The 16,974-nt window shown below is 36.1% G+C and overlaps 1 protein-coding gene across 1 annotated transcript in view; it reads right to left on the bottom strand.

Annotated features, from left to right (window-relative positions):
• Nucleotides 1-16,974, bottom strand: part of LEMD3 (LEM domain containing 3) — a 41,494-nt gene that overhangs the window by 6,826 nt on the left and 17,694 nt on the right. The window contains exons 3-9 of the mRNA XM_040062399.2: nucleotides 14,800-14,866; nucleotides 7,653-7,720; nucleotides 5,718-5,797; nucleotides 5,488-5,636; nucleotides 4,749-4,850; nucleotides 3,661-3,763; nucleotides 3,262-3,440 (exon numbers count right to left, since the gene is read on the bottom strand). Of these exons, the coding sequence (XP_039918333.1) occupies nucleotides 3,262-3,440; nucleotides 3,661-3,763; nucleotides 4,749-4,850; nucleotides 5,488-5,636; nucleotides 5,718-5,797; nucleotides 7,653-7,720; nucleotides 14,800-14,866 (748 nt within the window). The remainder of the gene's footprint in view (nucleotides 1-3,261; nucleotides 3,441-3,660; nucleotides 3,764-4,748; nucleotides 4,851-5,487; nucleotides 5,637-5,717; nucleotides 5,798-7,652; nucleotides 7,721-14,799; nucleotides 14,867-16,974) is intronic.

The following is a 16,974-nucleotide window of genomic DNA, read 5'->3' as shown; positions in this document are numbered from 1 at the left end:
CTAACCCTTCTTACTAAAGGAAAGAACAAAAAGAGAAAGCAATTACCTGAAAATATTGAAATTATGCCCTTTTGCACAACATGAGGTTCTTTAATACACATGGAAGATACTGAAATGATTATTTTACCAACGAGAAGCGTATGGTTGAATCAAGGTTAAATATACTTAATTCAGCTATAGAAGATAAACACAGGATGGACATAGAATTTTACAAGCAGCATGAAATCCACTTTTCTTGAAATAGTTAAGAGTATAATTGCAGTTTGGGGATTGTTTGCTTTTGCTCAGAAAAAGGATTATGTTCTCACAAGCCAGGAAGGAGGGGTGTCATTCAAGAAAGGTAACAGGTTATGTTCCATGCTGCAGGATGAAATATCACCCTAGATGTGGTACTTCAGAGAACCTCTTTATCTCATCTCCAGAGCTGTCAAGGAACTTTAGCTTCTACTGTTAGGTTAGCTGCACTGTAGCCCTGCCTACCAAGTTTTCTTCAGAGCTCCAGTTACCAAAGGTGTGATAGGACAATTGTACCTGTTCTTTCAAAAGCAAACTGAAAACACTAGAATTGTGGCATTCTCTTCACTGATTTAATTCAATCACTTGACATGATCAAGATTGTTTCCCAGTTGACTATACTCTTGGACATTGTTTTCAAAACATGGCATTTGTCCATCCTACAATGAGCTTATCTACCCTTATCTTTTTAACAAATACATCTACTGTATCCAGTAGGTAAAATTTCAAAGGTATGGCACCAGAATTTATTCTGACCCAGAAACAAAATAACAAACTGTCAACACACAAGATGCATCCTGAAGGACTGGACAAATGTCACAGTGATGCTTTAACACGCTGCTAACAGATAGCAGACATTAGATCTCATGCAAGCTAGGGATCCCACAGTTAAAATGCACACTAACGTTCATGGATATCCTTGTACCTGCTGACAGACCTTTCTGAAAAGGGTTTCCTCTTCAACTGCATGTGCTCAGGTGCTGTTCTCTGCCACAGAGCACTACCAGACCTCAGATAGTTAAAAAAATTGCAAGCTTGAAATTTATCCACAAGATTCAGACCCAAGAATTCATTATGATTTTCTACATGTTGAGTCTGTTCAGGGCACAGCAGTCTTGAAGAGTATTTAGATTTATGAACTTCTACATTCAAACATCAAAACTTGAGTATGAATTCAAATTCCACTTAATGTATACTTGCAAAAAAAGGAAGAAAGTGACACATACATGTAGAATTCCTGACATCAGGAAAGAAACAGCTGTGCAAAAAGCATGAGACTTATGCAACAGAACTATTTCCAACAGTCACTGGAACACAAGCAGTCCAAAATGGAAACAGCCTTTGCATATGAAAATTGCCCTTGCCTGCTGACTGTCAAGATCCGAAATAATCCATTGCTATTTCAGCCACCCCATTTCCACGTGCTTCTGTTAGAACCAAAGTAGGCAATTTCACTTCTTCAAAGATCTTTGCTAAACTTCAAACATTACAGGAAAATTAGGAAAAATGCAATTAAAAAGGGCTGAAACAGAATGGATTTTTGATACATCCTATTCAATAGAAAACAGGGAGTCTTAAGTACATACTCTAAGCAATATATGGGTAAAAGCCACAGCTGAGAGATTAAGTTATTCTATCCACATTTGCAATATGCTGAAGTAGGTATCAGATGCTCAAACTGGAATGATACATAACAGTAGCTACTACAGTAGCTGTCTTTCCAGGAAGTTTTGGAGACCACTGTTCTGTTTACAGTCTTGAATGTATATTATAGGTAGCAAACCACCTGAGCTATCATACACTGAGGCATCTCCAGGCGAGGAGAATTCAATCAGATTTCTCATACAGGACAGAATGTCATGGAGTGATTCATACTGCAATCAAACAGGACAAGAAAAACTGAGAGCAAATGAGTAGTAAATTAGAACTAGAGCATGATGTTTCCCAGATGTATAATATATACATATATATATATATATATAGCTTGCAAAAGCTGTGTTCAACTTGAGACTTTGAAATTCAGTTGTGGCAGTACTACAGAGATGAACAGAAACAGCTGTTGACAAACCCCATGATTTCTGTATTGCAACTAAAGCACTTGCACATCCTAACATACAATGTCCCGGAAAGAAAAGGTTCTGCAACTCTTAGAATAAAGTTCATATACACATCCTATTAATAAAAACTTTTAGAAATTGAGAAATCAAGCAATACAGTTGTCACAGCTGAATGGCACGTAGTACTACTGCAAAACAGAATTTCAAGCCTGCAGTAGCATTCACATGGTATTTTTCAAAAAGCAGCCCTCATTTCCAATTAATTATTTAAAATGAGAAATGTTATAAGTTACCAGTGTATAAGTTTGAGAACTATATAATGATATTACTTTCACACTCAGGCAGAGATAGAAATGACCATTCTTTTTTAATTGCAAATCAGAATTCAAGTCCTATAGTTTCAATTTTTCATTGACCAAAAAGAAAAGAGCAAACCAAAACCTGAAGCTTAACATGAAGAACGGGAGAAAGAAAACAAACTAGGGAAATATGACCACTGCAGATATACAACTGCAAACCTACTAGATTCTTGCCACTTGGTTTCATGATAAAACCGAAAGTGACAGACCACAGCAAAATCCATGTATGACAACCTGCATTCTCTATTAATGTAAATGCTTTAGACCATAGAGTTTGAAAAACAAATGCAGAAAAACATTTGTGACAGAACTAGAACATCTAACACTCCTAGATGTTCCAAATGCACATTTTCCTAATTGAGGTGTCTTTTGCCTCAGCAGTTTCCCTTTTAAAATAAACATCTCTTCCTCCTAACCTTGTCTTCAAGCACCTCACTGACAACAGTGTGGAAAGTTAAGTCTCCAAGACGCAATTTGCCTGCTGTCATATACAACCAATTACATTACTTCCAGTAAGTATAAGACATGTCAGAATTTGACCAACTAAAGAGTATTTTTTGGTTAATTCATGAAATGGAAGAAGTAACTCACTTTGGCTAAATACCCACTGCATATTTCTGCAGTAGCTATAACAGAAAAGCTCATTTCCCTTGAAAATAAGGCTGACACAATGCACCACAAAAGTAAGTCCACAGAACAAGACAATAGCGAAATAGTACTGACAGTTCATAACAAGAAAACAAGCCGTTCATGTTCAAGCAACAGAGTACCATTTGTAAGTTAGATGCAGAAATTAAGACAATTATATCTGCAAGATATATCTTCAATACCTTGGCCTTGCCACACTTTCGATGGTATTACTAAAATTTTGTCACAGGCTGCAGAAGGTTGCATCCACTTCCAAACCAAGAACTCGGCACCACCTACTCTTCGTGTCTCTGTACGAACTCTAGATTCATTTACTGCAAGAAAGTCAACTGCTCTGTTCCAGACTTTATTCATCTTCCTCCTTAAAAATTGAAGCAAGCATTACAAAGTTAGCATTACAACAACCTGCACAGCTGGCATCCACCAATGCTTTTCCTCCCACCTGTGTCAATAGTAATCTCCAAAATATTACACTATGCAATCTGTTAAGAAATTAAGTTATTTATATCTGAAATTAAGTTTATTGACCATTTTATTTTTACTGGTTTTCCCTCCTTTCAATATTTCTAGTGAGAACGTACCTGTCCTGAGGTGGTATTAGAGAATCACGCACATGTAAAATTGGCATGTAAGGCTGCAACTCTTTATTTTCTGAACATGCCTCGCTGTGGCTTCTTAGAACATCTGAGGACACCATAAAAAGAAACCAAACTGGTAACTATGTAGCTCATGCAAACAGTGAGAAAAGTATCACTTCTGGCAATTAACAGCTACACTGAAGACCCCTCCAAATTTCAGTAGTTTAGGTTTTTCTGGCATTTTGAGACATTGTTTTCTTCAAACCATTCTTAAGGCAAATTACCTAACAGTGTATCTATGTACCCCAAATAACTTTCAAGTAAAGGAAGACAGGTCCTAGGGTTACTCTAGATTGGTATTTTTTAACTGTTAGCAAAGATGGTGATCTTTGAAAAGAAAGTGTTTTCCTTCCACCTCAACAAAACTTGATATGCAGGCAAAACAGGTAGGCACATGGTTAAAATAGAACAGTTTTGACTTCTGTACCATCCCTGTATTTATGGTGGCTACATAAATGAAAGTAATAGAACAACTTAAGTAAGAGCTTAAAAACTACAAACTCAACCTACTGCAAATATTGTGGCTTCAAGCAGAAAGAGAGGATTTCAGATGTCAATTATGTATACTATTTTAGCAGTATAATTTCTGCTCAAAGTAATTAATTGAAAAGCTGCTTTTTCTATGAAAAACCATTAAGGATGGTATCAAGAGCTACCACACATTTTTGGAGTGGATATTTGAACTGAAGTTAGCTGAGAAAACAGATATAGAAAGCAATGCATCACCACACTTCAGTAAACAAACATTGCATTTATATTTGTATTCAATAGTAGGACAAAATGCTGCCAAGTCAATGGCAACTTTATAGCCATGTTGATGTAATTCACAAATTACAAGCTTTATGTCAAAAGCTTTGATTAGGTTTAAAGGATGGAGTATTTAAAAAAAAAAAAAAAAAAAAAAAAAAAAGAGAAACAAAACACATGAATCACACTGGACCAAGAACTCTAACAACATAGCAACTAGTAAACAGGAAGAAACATATACAAAGCTGATACAGACACATCAGACACAACTAAACAAGCCATACCTATGATTTTCACCACCATATCATACATCTGCTTTGTTTCTTCTTCCTCCTTTGCCCAACGGTATTTCATGTAGTGTAAGACTCCCCAAACCATTGCTATACCTGCATTAACATGCATAATACTCTTTAAACAGTATTAGAGCATTGGATATTTAACAGTGTTTACAGGGCATACTTCAGAAGTAGACTGAACTACCTAACAAGCAGTGTATATTCCCAAGCAGGTGACATACACTGTACTTGCTGTCTGTATTTCATACTCTTAACACAGAAACATAAACTCTTCCACTTGAAAGAGCAGTTACTTCTAGAAAAACATTTCATTGTTTTAAGAACAGCTCAGTATCCCAGATCACCTTTTCTGCAGTTACTTTTTAAACTTCCGGGAACAACACTGAAATAACCTCAAAATTAAGGCTATCATCTTTTTACTGAACAGTTTGCTTTTTCTGGTAAGTTCAACATGGAACTTTTGGAAGCCACAAGATATTGCTCTGGCAGGGAAAAAGATTTCCCAAAGAATGAATATCCAGCTGACTACAGAAGCAGATGATAACAACCAATGTGGAAATACTGTTGGTGCAACAGAAATGCAAATCAAACCCCAATTTAATCAAGATACCAATAGAAACTCTAAGTTTTATGGCTGAATAAAAATTTTCTCCAAACTTGCTTTTCCCCATGCACTTAGACAAATACGATTTACAACAAAAAGATGTTGACTGTTTTATTAACTTACCCCAAAGCAATATTGATAATCTGTGAGTTACATTAACAAATGCACGGCGAAAACGGCACCTGAAAGACATCTTTGGACTAGTGGATTCCAGATACTTCACATCTGTCACGTTAGTGACATCCATCTCATTAGGGTCATTGCTGAGACATCTATTCAAAAATATACAGTACTTATGAAAAAGGATACATTCTCTTAGAAGGAATTAAGTTAAGAAATAAAACACCACTTACTTTATGCCAACATCTTCCCCGCTATTTAAGATCCATTGTAATGATGTGTTAAGTACACTTTCATATTCTGGATCTAAATTCTGTCAAAATACAATATTAATTAGTAATTTCATAAATAACCTGGGACTTATCATGCCAAAATAAAACTGAGATACTGCACAGATTAGTAGTGAAGACTACATTGTTTCATTCCTGATTTTTCAGATTTTGCATAAAGTAAATCTGCTTATGCTGCAAGCAATTCTCAGACTCAGCAGCATCCCTCAGACTAAGGACTATCAGAGAAGCCAAGCCACATTCACCGCTTTATTCACAACTCTAACCTAGAGCAAGAAAAAACAATTCAGCCACTAGGCGGCGATCACCGGAAATCTGCTCCAAGAGTGAAACCAACTAAATCCGAACTCTGCTGGAAATGCCTCCTACAAAAGCAGTTCCATGCCCTGTTCTTTTTTAAGAAGCTTGAGTAAATAAAGTTTTAACAGATATTTTGAAAAAAACCTCAGTGTTTGTAGATCAAGAACTGACATTGTTACATAGACGTTGGTTTTTGTTTTTTTTTTTAATTATTTGATATCAACTCTATAGTATAATGTTCACTGCTATATGAGCTAAGGCTTTCTATATAGCTCATCCTGCATGTTCTTTTGCAGAAATAGAAAAGTGAAAATGGAAGTTACTGTTGTATTTGAAATTACAGTACCACAGAAGTTTTATTTTCATCTTTCCTTTGAACCCTGCATTGTCTTAGAATTCAAGCATAAGTACTTAAGAAAAGACAGTAATGGTTTTATTTTATCTTTGAGATTAAAGTATTGAAAATTTTATCACTAAACACACAAATTCTGCAAAGCAACAGTATGATTAAATAAGACTCCCTACAAAGCAACAAATTTTCATATTAAATTTAAGCTTCCTAGCAGAGCTAAAAGAGTTATGGTAACAGTAAACAGTTATGTCATTCTTTCAACACAACAGGTAGGCAAGACAATCAGCTCTAGGGCATCATGTTAATTTTTTCCACAGTGCACTGGTTTTAACAGATATAGATCATTATTACTGCTAAACCATAAACCCGTGTTAGCAGCTTCTTTGAGATACTCTAAAGCATTGCCCCTTTTTGTCTACTACATAAAAGTTTGCCAAAATGTAAAATTTATGTATATTAAATACATCAGTCCAACTCTTCCCCGTCCAGACAAAGAAATCTTACACTCTCTGTCCCTTAAAAGCTTCAAGTGGTTTTCCACTGAAGAGTACAGCAATGTGGGCTAAAATAAACCCTACACCTGTCAAGGCAAGGCAAGAGTCATCTTTTATTTGGAGAGTGAGGCAGGGAAATGATATTTCATAGAATGGGATTTCATAATACTGCACAGTGATCAAATTAACAAAATGGCCTTTTTTTGACCATTTCTATTTAAAGCATTAACAAATAGCCTCTCCAAACAGCTGCTGCCCGTCAGGCTGCTTGCACAGATCTAACATCAACCTTTCTCCACAAAGAAATGAAAACTGTATCTTTTTCTACTAAGTCTCAGAAACCAACACAGTGATTTCTGGAGAAGCTTCTAGATATTTGAGTTTTATAAATTTGTTATTTTCATGTTGGTCAACTATTTGCATCAATTCAAATCATCTCCTGGTGTTTTAATGAATGGGAAACAGCCCTGCTTGTCATTGAAACACTACTAGCTACGCTTTCCTTGCAATTAAGTCAGTTTCTTTTACCCTCCCTCACCCCAAATGCACACTACATCCCCAAGTAAAAATCATATGTAGCATGTATTAAAGTCATCAGTTCCAACCATTTCCAAATAATATTCAATAATAAGTCAAATTTTAGTCAATACACTAGACATGAAAACAGGCCGTACAAATTGTAACTTACACAAATCTTCTATACAATCAATGAAAAAGAAGTCATTTGCTTACTTTTAAATATGCAGCTGCCTCCTGGACGGTAAGGTTTCTTTGAATAGAGCTGCCACATTCATGTTCCCCTGATAAAATGAAAGCTTTTATTTTCATCTATTTATTACTGCATTACACAAAATAAAATCACCTAAACACCAGCTTATGGTTAACAAAATTTACACAAGCAGCAAAAGCAGTACAGTAATTCTCATTGGTTCCACTTAAAAATATGGAAAAAAATCTCTAGGCAAATTTCTCCTTTAAAAGAAGTTTAAAAGCCCCAGTGATTTTCAGAGCCAATAATATGCACAAATCACAGCAATACAATCTCGTACTGCTCAGAAAGTGTATTTCAATAGTTACAACAAAAGCAGAACAACAGGTAGCACGAAGAACTATCAGGACATTACCATAAGAGTTACTGTACCTTGACTCAGCTTCCAGATATTTTCTTTTAACTCTTTTATTATCTTTTAGATAATTTAACTCTTATTATCTTTTAGAGAGACCAAGTTCCTGTTGCAACACATCCATAGTATTTCAGGCACTATGAAGTTACTGCATTTTAGACTGGCCTAAGTTATTCTGGTAACTCATTGCTTTCCTGAACATGTACAAAGCCCCACTATGGTTGGAATGGGCATTTTTACCACCTCCTAGTGGTTTTGGAAAGTGTGCAGAAGTAGTCAGGAAATAAGGTATTTATACGCATAATCAGTCCTCAGAGCAATGTGCCATGATCTCCCTGGTTTTCTCTGGTATACTAAAGGTACATGGTTCATGCAACAATAAAAAAAATAGTAGTGAAAATAGTGACAGTCATATCAACATAAAGCCATACAGAAAAGGAAAAGGTCTAAGACCAGTTTTTCACCTATCACTACGCCATCATTTCTGAAGAACTGTCAGCAGTGGCATGTCACTTTTTCCCCCTTGATATATGCTAAAAAAACCCCTAAATCTTGACATCTATAACTAAACTTTAAGAGTGCCAAAACAATAAAATAGGTTACAACAAACTCAGTCTTTCACTGGCTCGGTGTTATGCCTGCCTTACCTTCTTGAATCTATGCCAAGTTGTACTATTCCCAAAGCTATAGCAAGGCTAAGAAAATTTAAGATACCTGTGCTTCTATAAAATGTAAAACTTCACTTATATTGGAATATATTTTAAAAAGAGCAATCTCAAGTATTAGTTCCCTACACAAACAGAAACATTCAAGGCAATGTGAGCAGAAGTTAGGAAACACTAGCAAGTTATTGAGAAGCACCTTCATGCCTCATTCATTTGGAGTTCCAAAGAAATATGCATTTCTATGAAGCCAAAGTCCTTCTCAGACTGCTGAAGTTTTGTTCAGTACACTTCAACAGACGTTAAGAGAATTTGGCCTTGCAAGCACATTAGTATAACAGGGATGCTCTTACTGTTGGGATATAGAGAAACAGGAACAATGTTTTTAAGAGTGCTCATATGCAAACTGGCCTAGAAATGCTGCTGGAACAAAGCCTGCATGCATGCATGTATTTTCAATCAAGTGCTGAGCAGAAAACTTTACAAGTTGTTTCTCTTGAAAATTAGCATGCAACGTCTAAGACTTCCAAAGTGCCTGAGTCTATTGTAATAGCAAAACTAAATAGATCGCTGCTGAAAATGGACACCACTTTCATAGAAACCCACTCTAATTTTAGAACTCAGCACCTGAATTGGAGCTATGGGCTTTTCTTGTATATAATTTAGGCAGACTTTGATTTTGTACAGCATAAACTGTCCAGCCTGTAATTAAATATGTAGTCATCAGTGATTTCATATTTCATGATTAGCAGACTTGGAATAACTATACATTATACTCATAGTGTCTTTGGTGTAAACACATTGTTTAGAATCCAAAACTGATGGAATAAATACAACAAACCCAAAACATATCTCTGTGAAACCGTATGTACAATTTACATCTGATACTAAGTTGCACGATATGAGCAAGTCTGAGAGGTATTCCTACATTTAAGCCTTTTCTCTTGTTTGATAAGACCTCAAGTATTTCTAGGGTCTTTTTAATACAGAGAAAGCACGTCAGTCATACTTCGGACACAACAGCTTCTGAGAGAAGGGGGATGAGACCCTTCTGCTAAGAAGCTTTTCTTAGGTTGTTTTTTTCATTTATCTAGATAAGCAGAAAAGCCCTATTATGAAATAAATGAGAGAGAATAAAAAGGGTGAGGTTAATACACAGACAAGAAAGCCAACCAAACACACAAGCAGGAGACAGATTGCGAAAAATATGAATTCTTAAACACAAGTTTCAAGGTTCATGTTGGATTTTCCACCTTTTGAGAACACAACATTATCTTTTACAATGGAACAAAAGCTCCCTTAGGTAGGGGACCACTGAATTACTTTGGTAGTTTTAAATGCTAATCTTATTTGTTTTCTTCCAAGAATTATGTTTATGCAGCACCCAGCCAGCACAATGACTTAACAGCTTCTGGTCTCATCTTCAGAAACCAGCAGTTTCCTCTCAGTCCTGCTGCTGAAATTTTTTTCCAAACTGTATTCCCTCTGAATAAGTTTAACAATTAAAAACACCTTTGCTACCTGGGCTCTGGTAATGTCTAAGGCCCATCAGCTCAAATTTCCATCAAGCAATACTAAGGCAGTGGGGAGAGGAATAAAAATCACGTTCACCTTGTCTCCCAAGTCAAACAAAGTAAGCTAATCAGAGTTACGGAGTTTCATTCTTGTACAAAAAGCTATTGAAGACAGTTTCTCGTTCCAACACATCTTTTGCTGAGAACCATTTAACAGCTTTCTTCTGAGAAACTAATGAATTTGAAAGCTTGCAGAAAGTTAGGCATTTCACAAGTCAGACAGCCTTCTGTTTTACTGCAACAGCAGGATATTCCTATATGCCATTTCAGTCACTGCGTTAGCTAATAGTTCTGCAAATGAAGGCTTACTTTGAATAGCTTTGGTGCAATCATTAACCACTTGGCCTGGAAACCCACTTTCCATAGTTTGAGCCAAAAATGTTTCCCAACTGTTCCATTTGAGGCCCTATATTCAGGAATAAAACTGAAGCACAGGCAAAAAAAAAAAACTTTACACAAGTCTGCTGCAAGATACATCTGAGCTCTTTGTAAAAATTGCCCCTCTGTTATGTCAGCTGTGAGCTTACAGAAAGCATGGATCTTTGAGCTTAAACTTTCCTTGGGCACTGAGCATTGATTTCAAGAGCAATCAAAGAACCCTTCTATTTGCTTTTGTAGGGAGGCAGAAAGTAGCACATCCCAGCAAGGATCACAAAACTACACAGTAGCTTATGTTACTGTATTTGGGCAAGCCACTTAAGAAGTTGATTTCTTTAAGAAATACTACCAAAAAGCAACTAAAGTTTCAGTTCTAAAGAAATATTTATTATGTCTCACCTACTACTAATACAGAAACGAAGTCAGATCTTCTTTTCCATGCACGCTAGAATATTTAAAACTGAGTTTTATTTAGGCATTTAACTTATGAGTTGCATATATATGCAACAGAAATGTCCAGAAATATGAAGTATTTGCTGTAAATAATTTTCTCATTTGGTAGCAAAACAGTGGAAATCTAATATTTCAAGGAAGACACAGATTTAGCACAGATTTCTAGCTTATAGCTTGATGTGATATGGCCACCAATACAAACTGCAAAGAGTATACAAGATACTTGTTTAGTAGGCTCATGTTTTCAGGTTACTTGCAGCAGAACACTGAAGTGGGGAACTCAAGAAAAGCAGAAGCAGACCAAGAGCAAATAAGAATGCCCGATCTCCCAAAGGCAAATTCAACAGCTCAGTAACACTGCAGAACACCAGAACTTGTTAAATAGCTGTTCAATCACTATCTGGAAACAGAACAGTATCAATTACCTGAAAAACTAAAGATTAAGGAGAGTGACAGAACAGAGAGCCTGTGACAGCCATTACATACAGTAGCTGATACCCCAAATTAATATTTAGGTGTTTTGCCAGGATTTTCTTCCAGCCATGTATTTATCAGGAAGCCTTATTACATATGAAAGCCTAATTCACCCCTGCATCTCAAGGACCTGTGAAAAGAAGGAAAAGGTCTAAATCTGATAGACTGTCTGAATCCGATACCGAAGAATGCCACGCAAAAGAAAGGGCTACCTAAAAAATCCTTTATCTACAAGAAAGGGTCATAGCCATTGGTAGCCCGTTGCTTCTTGTGAATACAGTGGATAGATTTATTAATTTTGCAAGTCTGACTGAAAATGGATGTGATCTATTAAACCGCTCCATGAAAGACCAAGATATTCAGTAATTAACATATGCTGAAGTAACTCTGATTTTTAAAAAGCAGGTATTTTGGTTTAGCAGAAAGTGTTAGGTAATGAAATATATTTGTATAAATAAATCTATAAAAAGTTTATACAAACGTTGCTGTTTTGAAGAATGGCTAAACCATTCAAGACAAGAACATGGGAACAGAAACTTCAACTCAAGGGAAAAGCACTATCTGCTCATCCAGTTCTGAGTTTCCTGTGAGGCAAAAATTACTCACTCTAGGTTTCACAGAATAGTAATTCGTAGAACAGTGATGCATTAAAGGCAACCTATTTTTATATTGGGTAATTAAATAATTTGACATTGTATTGGAGCACCACAATCCAGAATAGGTACCTGCAGTTGGAACATGATATATTAAGTCAAAATTAACAAACTGTTACTCTGACATTTTCTTCCTTAAAAAAAACTTCATGTTCTAACTTCTAAAATAAAAGCCCCATTACTTGCTCTCCATTTGAAGTTGACAAGGTAAGAAACTAGATCAGTAAAAATAATAAGTCTGTTTTATTAAACAGAGCTAGAAACCACATTTTGCGGGGACCATCTTGATGGTAGTCAAGATGTGGAATAAAACTTAACTGAACAGACTACTTCAAGTTTCCAGCCTGCCTTTTAATATTAATAGTTATAACATGAACAAATGATTCATAGCCAAGTATGAAATGAGAGAAACTTTTCCAAGTATGTGACAGACAGGCACCACTTTGAGTAAATCTATATTCCTTAACTTCTCCTTTGAAGTGGTGCACTGTGCACAAGATCAACACTCTCAAATCCTGCACCTCCCTTGGAGCTTCCTCTGTTTTATGCCTTTTAAACTACTTCCAGATATTGTGCCAGGTCTACATCAATATGGTATTCAGAAATGGATGGCAGACATCTTCCTCTTGTATCATAAACTTGGCATTGGGAAGAATTTTTGTCTGAGTAGAGATGGATTAGGTCTTTCTTCAGACTGTATGAAAGCTACTTTGCTGAGCAACCAGGTAATCTCACATTACAGCTCCAGTCTGGAGTCCCACCTAACCAGAAGGGATAGTTATTTTTTGAAAGGAAGCATTTGAAGATCCTTCAGGCCAGAAATAGACTAATAGAGAATAATACATCTTTGTCACCTGGTGAAGCAAGTAGCTGTCTTGGAGCATACAAATTCTTCCTCATAAGGCAAAGAGGTAAAGATTTATACATGTCTGTGTGCACTGAAGTAAGCTCCAGCTAATAAAGAAATCTCCCTTTCTTCCACAGATATAGAAATTACTTGCCAAACCTTTTTATCCATCCAAGCATGTTTACCGTATGGCCCCGATGATACACTTAACCAACAGCATGCTGTTACACTCAAAAGACAGAGGGAAGCAGCATGACAATGATCTAAGCAAGGAAAAGCAACAATCACTTTGAATGCTCAACTATGGTACAGTCTTACATCAGAAGACAAAGATGATTAAGAGACTGGAGCATCTCTCTCATGAGAAAGACTGAAGGAGCTGGACCTGGCTCAGCCATGAGAAGAGACAACTGAGAGGGGACCTCATCAACGCCTATAATTATCTGAAGGGAGGATGTCAAGAGGATGGATCCAGGTGACTGGGCACTGGAACAGATTTGTCCAGAAGGCATGTGGAACCTCCCTTGCTGGAGATGTTCAAGAACTGTTTGGATGCAATCCTATGCCATGTGCTCTGGGATGAACCTGCTTGAGCAGGGAGGTTGGCCCAGATGACCCACTGTGATTCCTTCCAACTTGACCCATTCTGTGATCGTCTGAGGGAAATAAACCAAAATGTGTGGGGCTTGTCCAAACACCTATTTTATTCAAAGCAGACGCTGTAAATGCCGTGGAAACAAAATGTTTCTGCAGGAAGATAAATTATTGTTGCAATTTAAAGGGTATTACAGAGCTGCTCAAATTTCTCACACATTTCCTATACAGCCTTGACATATTACATTGTCGGCTTTGTATCTGACACAGAGTTGTTTCCACATTTTTTCATGTTCGCAAAATGTCTGTAGCACCTGATAATAATGGAAAAGCTGCCTTGGTAAAACTTACTGATGCAAAACAAACAGTTGTCACAAAGACCAGTAAGACTACCCGAACACATTATGGGTTAAATATGCAAGGATGATAAAAACAGCTTAATAATCGACTCAGCTGTAACTCTCATTCACCAAATCCCAAAGTTATAATCATAGCCTTAACTTCACCATTTCCCGATTCTGATGTATAAGTATGTGTGCAGTTTAAAGCTGTGTTCCTTATGACTGTAGATAAAACCACACCATTTTTTATTTTGAATATTCAATAATACTACTACTCCTAAATACCAACTCTGACACATTACTATATGCAGCAGTTTTCATTACTATATAACTGATATGGTTAAGCTGGACATTTTGTCTAACAAGGCAATCTTGTTCAGCCACCACTGTTTACTTTATTAGTAGCCATTTTATTACTGTTGCAAAATATTTTGATTTTCACCACAGTGAATTAACAACCTTTAAGAAACTCACACAGTCTTCTTCACATATAGCAAATTTAACTTAACCCTTTTAAAAAATCAGATTAATAAAGTATTAAGACATTGGGTCAAAAACCACACAGGATCACAATATTCAAGACCCTATCTCATTAGCACACATCACAACAAAAGGTGGTAAGAGACAGTGTAAATAAACTAGAAACAGGATTTCTAGTTTCCCAAAATGGAACGCTAAATGGCTTTCAGGGACCTAGTTACTGCAAATCACTATCTGAGCACGGATTTTTTTTGTAGCCATTGCTGTAACATTACATCACGGTATTTTTTAAGTGTTACCTGCTACTTGCGCCAATTTATCATGAAGTGCATACAAGCTCTTCATCATGAGACTTATTTCATCTTCCTAGAATGAGAAAAACATATTTATGTTAAAACAAGCAGTAACACAGATATATTTTCTTCCATTTATCCTCAAAATCTTCATATACCGTGAGGAAAAAACCAAGGATTTACATAAAGCTGTAATGTCTCACATATCAACAATGATGCAGGCTATAGATTTTGAATCCAAGTATTGACTACATTGAATTTTCAGATCATAACTGAAGCAAAACTAGGTTGCAGCTTGGACTCTGATGGATCTGCCAGTTAAGACCAACAGACTGTCAGCAGTATTTTGATACTACTGAGAGACTAGTGAAATTATTCAAAAGAAGTCTCTTTTGTTTGGGGTGGTTTTTTGATAGCTACTACATAAAAATAAAAGTTTTATTCTTTATAAATGCACAGTGACATTTTAAACAAGCCACACTAAAGTACCATCTGGCCACATTCCGGCATAAATTCAGAGCAAAGGAAAATTTTTGTTGTCTACCCAGTAATTTACCTAGTAAGGTTTTTTAAAAAAAACCAAAACAACCAAACAAACTACCCCTACCAAACAAAAAGCCAAAACAAAGCTGTGGACTATCTTGTTGATACTTCCTGCATACACCATAATACAAAAAGGCCTAATTCCCAAAACAAGCACAAATATGAGATGTCATATAATTGCTACTTACAGGGGCATTACACTTATCAAGATACCAAGCAGTATTATTTAAATATAACCAGGACTATTTTATATTAGAAGGAATTATTGAAAACATGAAAAACATGCAATTACACACACATACAATTATACACTAAAGGCTATTCTGAAATGTTGAAGTTTTATCAAATGGTTAAGACTAGACCCTTCATTCAAAAAAATACTCAAAAAAGCAATTTTACAGTTTGTGCATATGCTGATTATACTAATTTAAAAAAAAAATCAAACTATATTAGCCTTAATTCCTTGATGCACCAGCACTATTGATATAATTTTAAAATGTGAATAGTGCAATTTTTTTTTTTTTTCTGTAAGAAAATTGCCATCAGAAAAGCAAAATACTTATTTCATTGAACAATGGACAAGTTATTTTCCAACAGCACTATCAACAATTTACCAGCATCACCTCTCCCTGTTCTGGTGCTACAAAACCATCACTGAGATTAAGTTGATGTAGTTGATCCTCCTCAGGAATTAACCAAGCTTATTAACTCATTTCCTGGCCGGAAAACACCGTGAATGGCAGAAGAGGAAAACCAGTCCTCCAGCACACATTCACACGACCAGTAGTTCTTCAAGTTCTATTTATTTGACAGTAGATACACCCATGACTTCAGTAATAGCTACAGTGAGATGAACATGAGAAATATTACTGTGACCAATTTAATCTAATTAATGGTTGGACCACATAAAAGAAGGAACTGTACAGTATAATCTTTGTAACGAACGAACAACCAAGCATGCAATAGGATTATTATGGAACAGTGCAGTAAAAACAGGCGAAAGTAACATATAGAACAGGTTCTCAGGCTGAGTCCAGTGCACAAAATGCATTCTCTCTGCACTAGTGAAGTAATTTTGAAAGAATCCCCAGAAGCTGTCTCAAGAAATTTAATTTGTACAAGAGATTCAGAAACATTTTCTATCCAAGAAACCAGCCAAGGCTACCTGCTTAATATGCAATTATTCACTTTTGGAGAGTTCAATCCTAGACACAAAACCCCACTAATCCACCAAGCAAAAAAACACACATACCAAACAGTAAACCAAAAAAATGTCCTCCCAAATCCTCCACAATTATTTTGTAATATTTGCTTATATATGCCTCACAAAAGCAGATCACTATGTTTACAATTCAAGTCAGAAGAGAGAACCACCTGAACGCATGCTGCACAACTAAGAATAATACAGAGAGCTTCAATGGTGACATCTCAAAAATGGTTAGCCTGACAGACAAAAAAGTGAATATAAGAACAAGTAACAGAATGGAATCAAAGTGAAAAAGACAGTTTTTTGAATCAGTTTTGAAGGACTTTAACCCTTGCTCTTCTATAGCACTAAATAAGATCCTGGAGTTTCATGTCAATCATCTCTTACCAGCTGTGCTTTCAAGGTTGAGAAGTCAAATGGCAACAGTAAGT

The sequence above is a fragment of the Hirundo rustica genome, chromosome 4 (assembly GCF_015227805.2).
Source record: "Hirundo rustica isolate bHirRus1 chromosome 4, bHirRus1.pri.v3, whole genome shotgun sequence".
Lineage (NCBI taxonomy): Eukaryota > Metazoa > Chordata > Aves > Passeriformes > Hirundinidae > Hirundo > Hirundo rustica.
The sequence above is the reverse complement of the archived record's forward strand: the minus strand, read 5'-3'. Positions and strand labels throughout refer to the sequence as shown.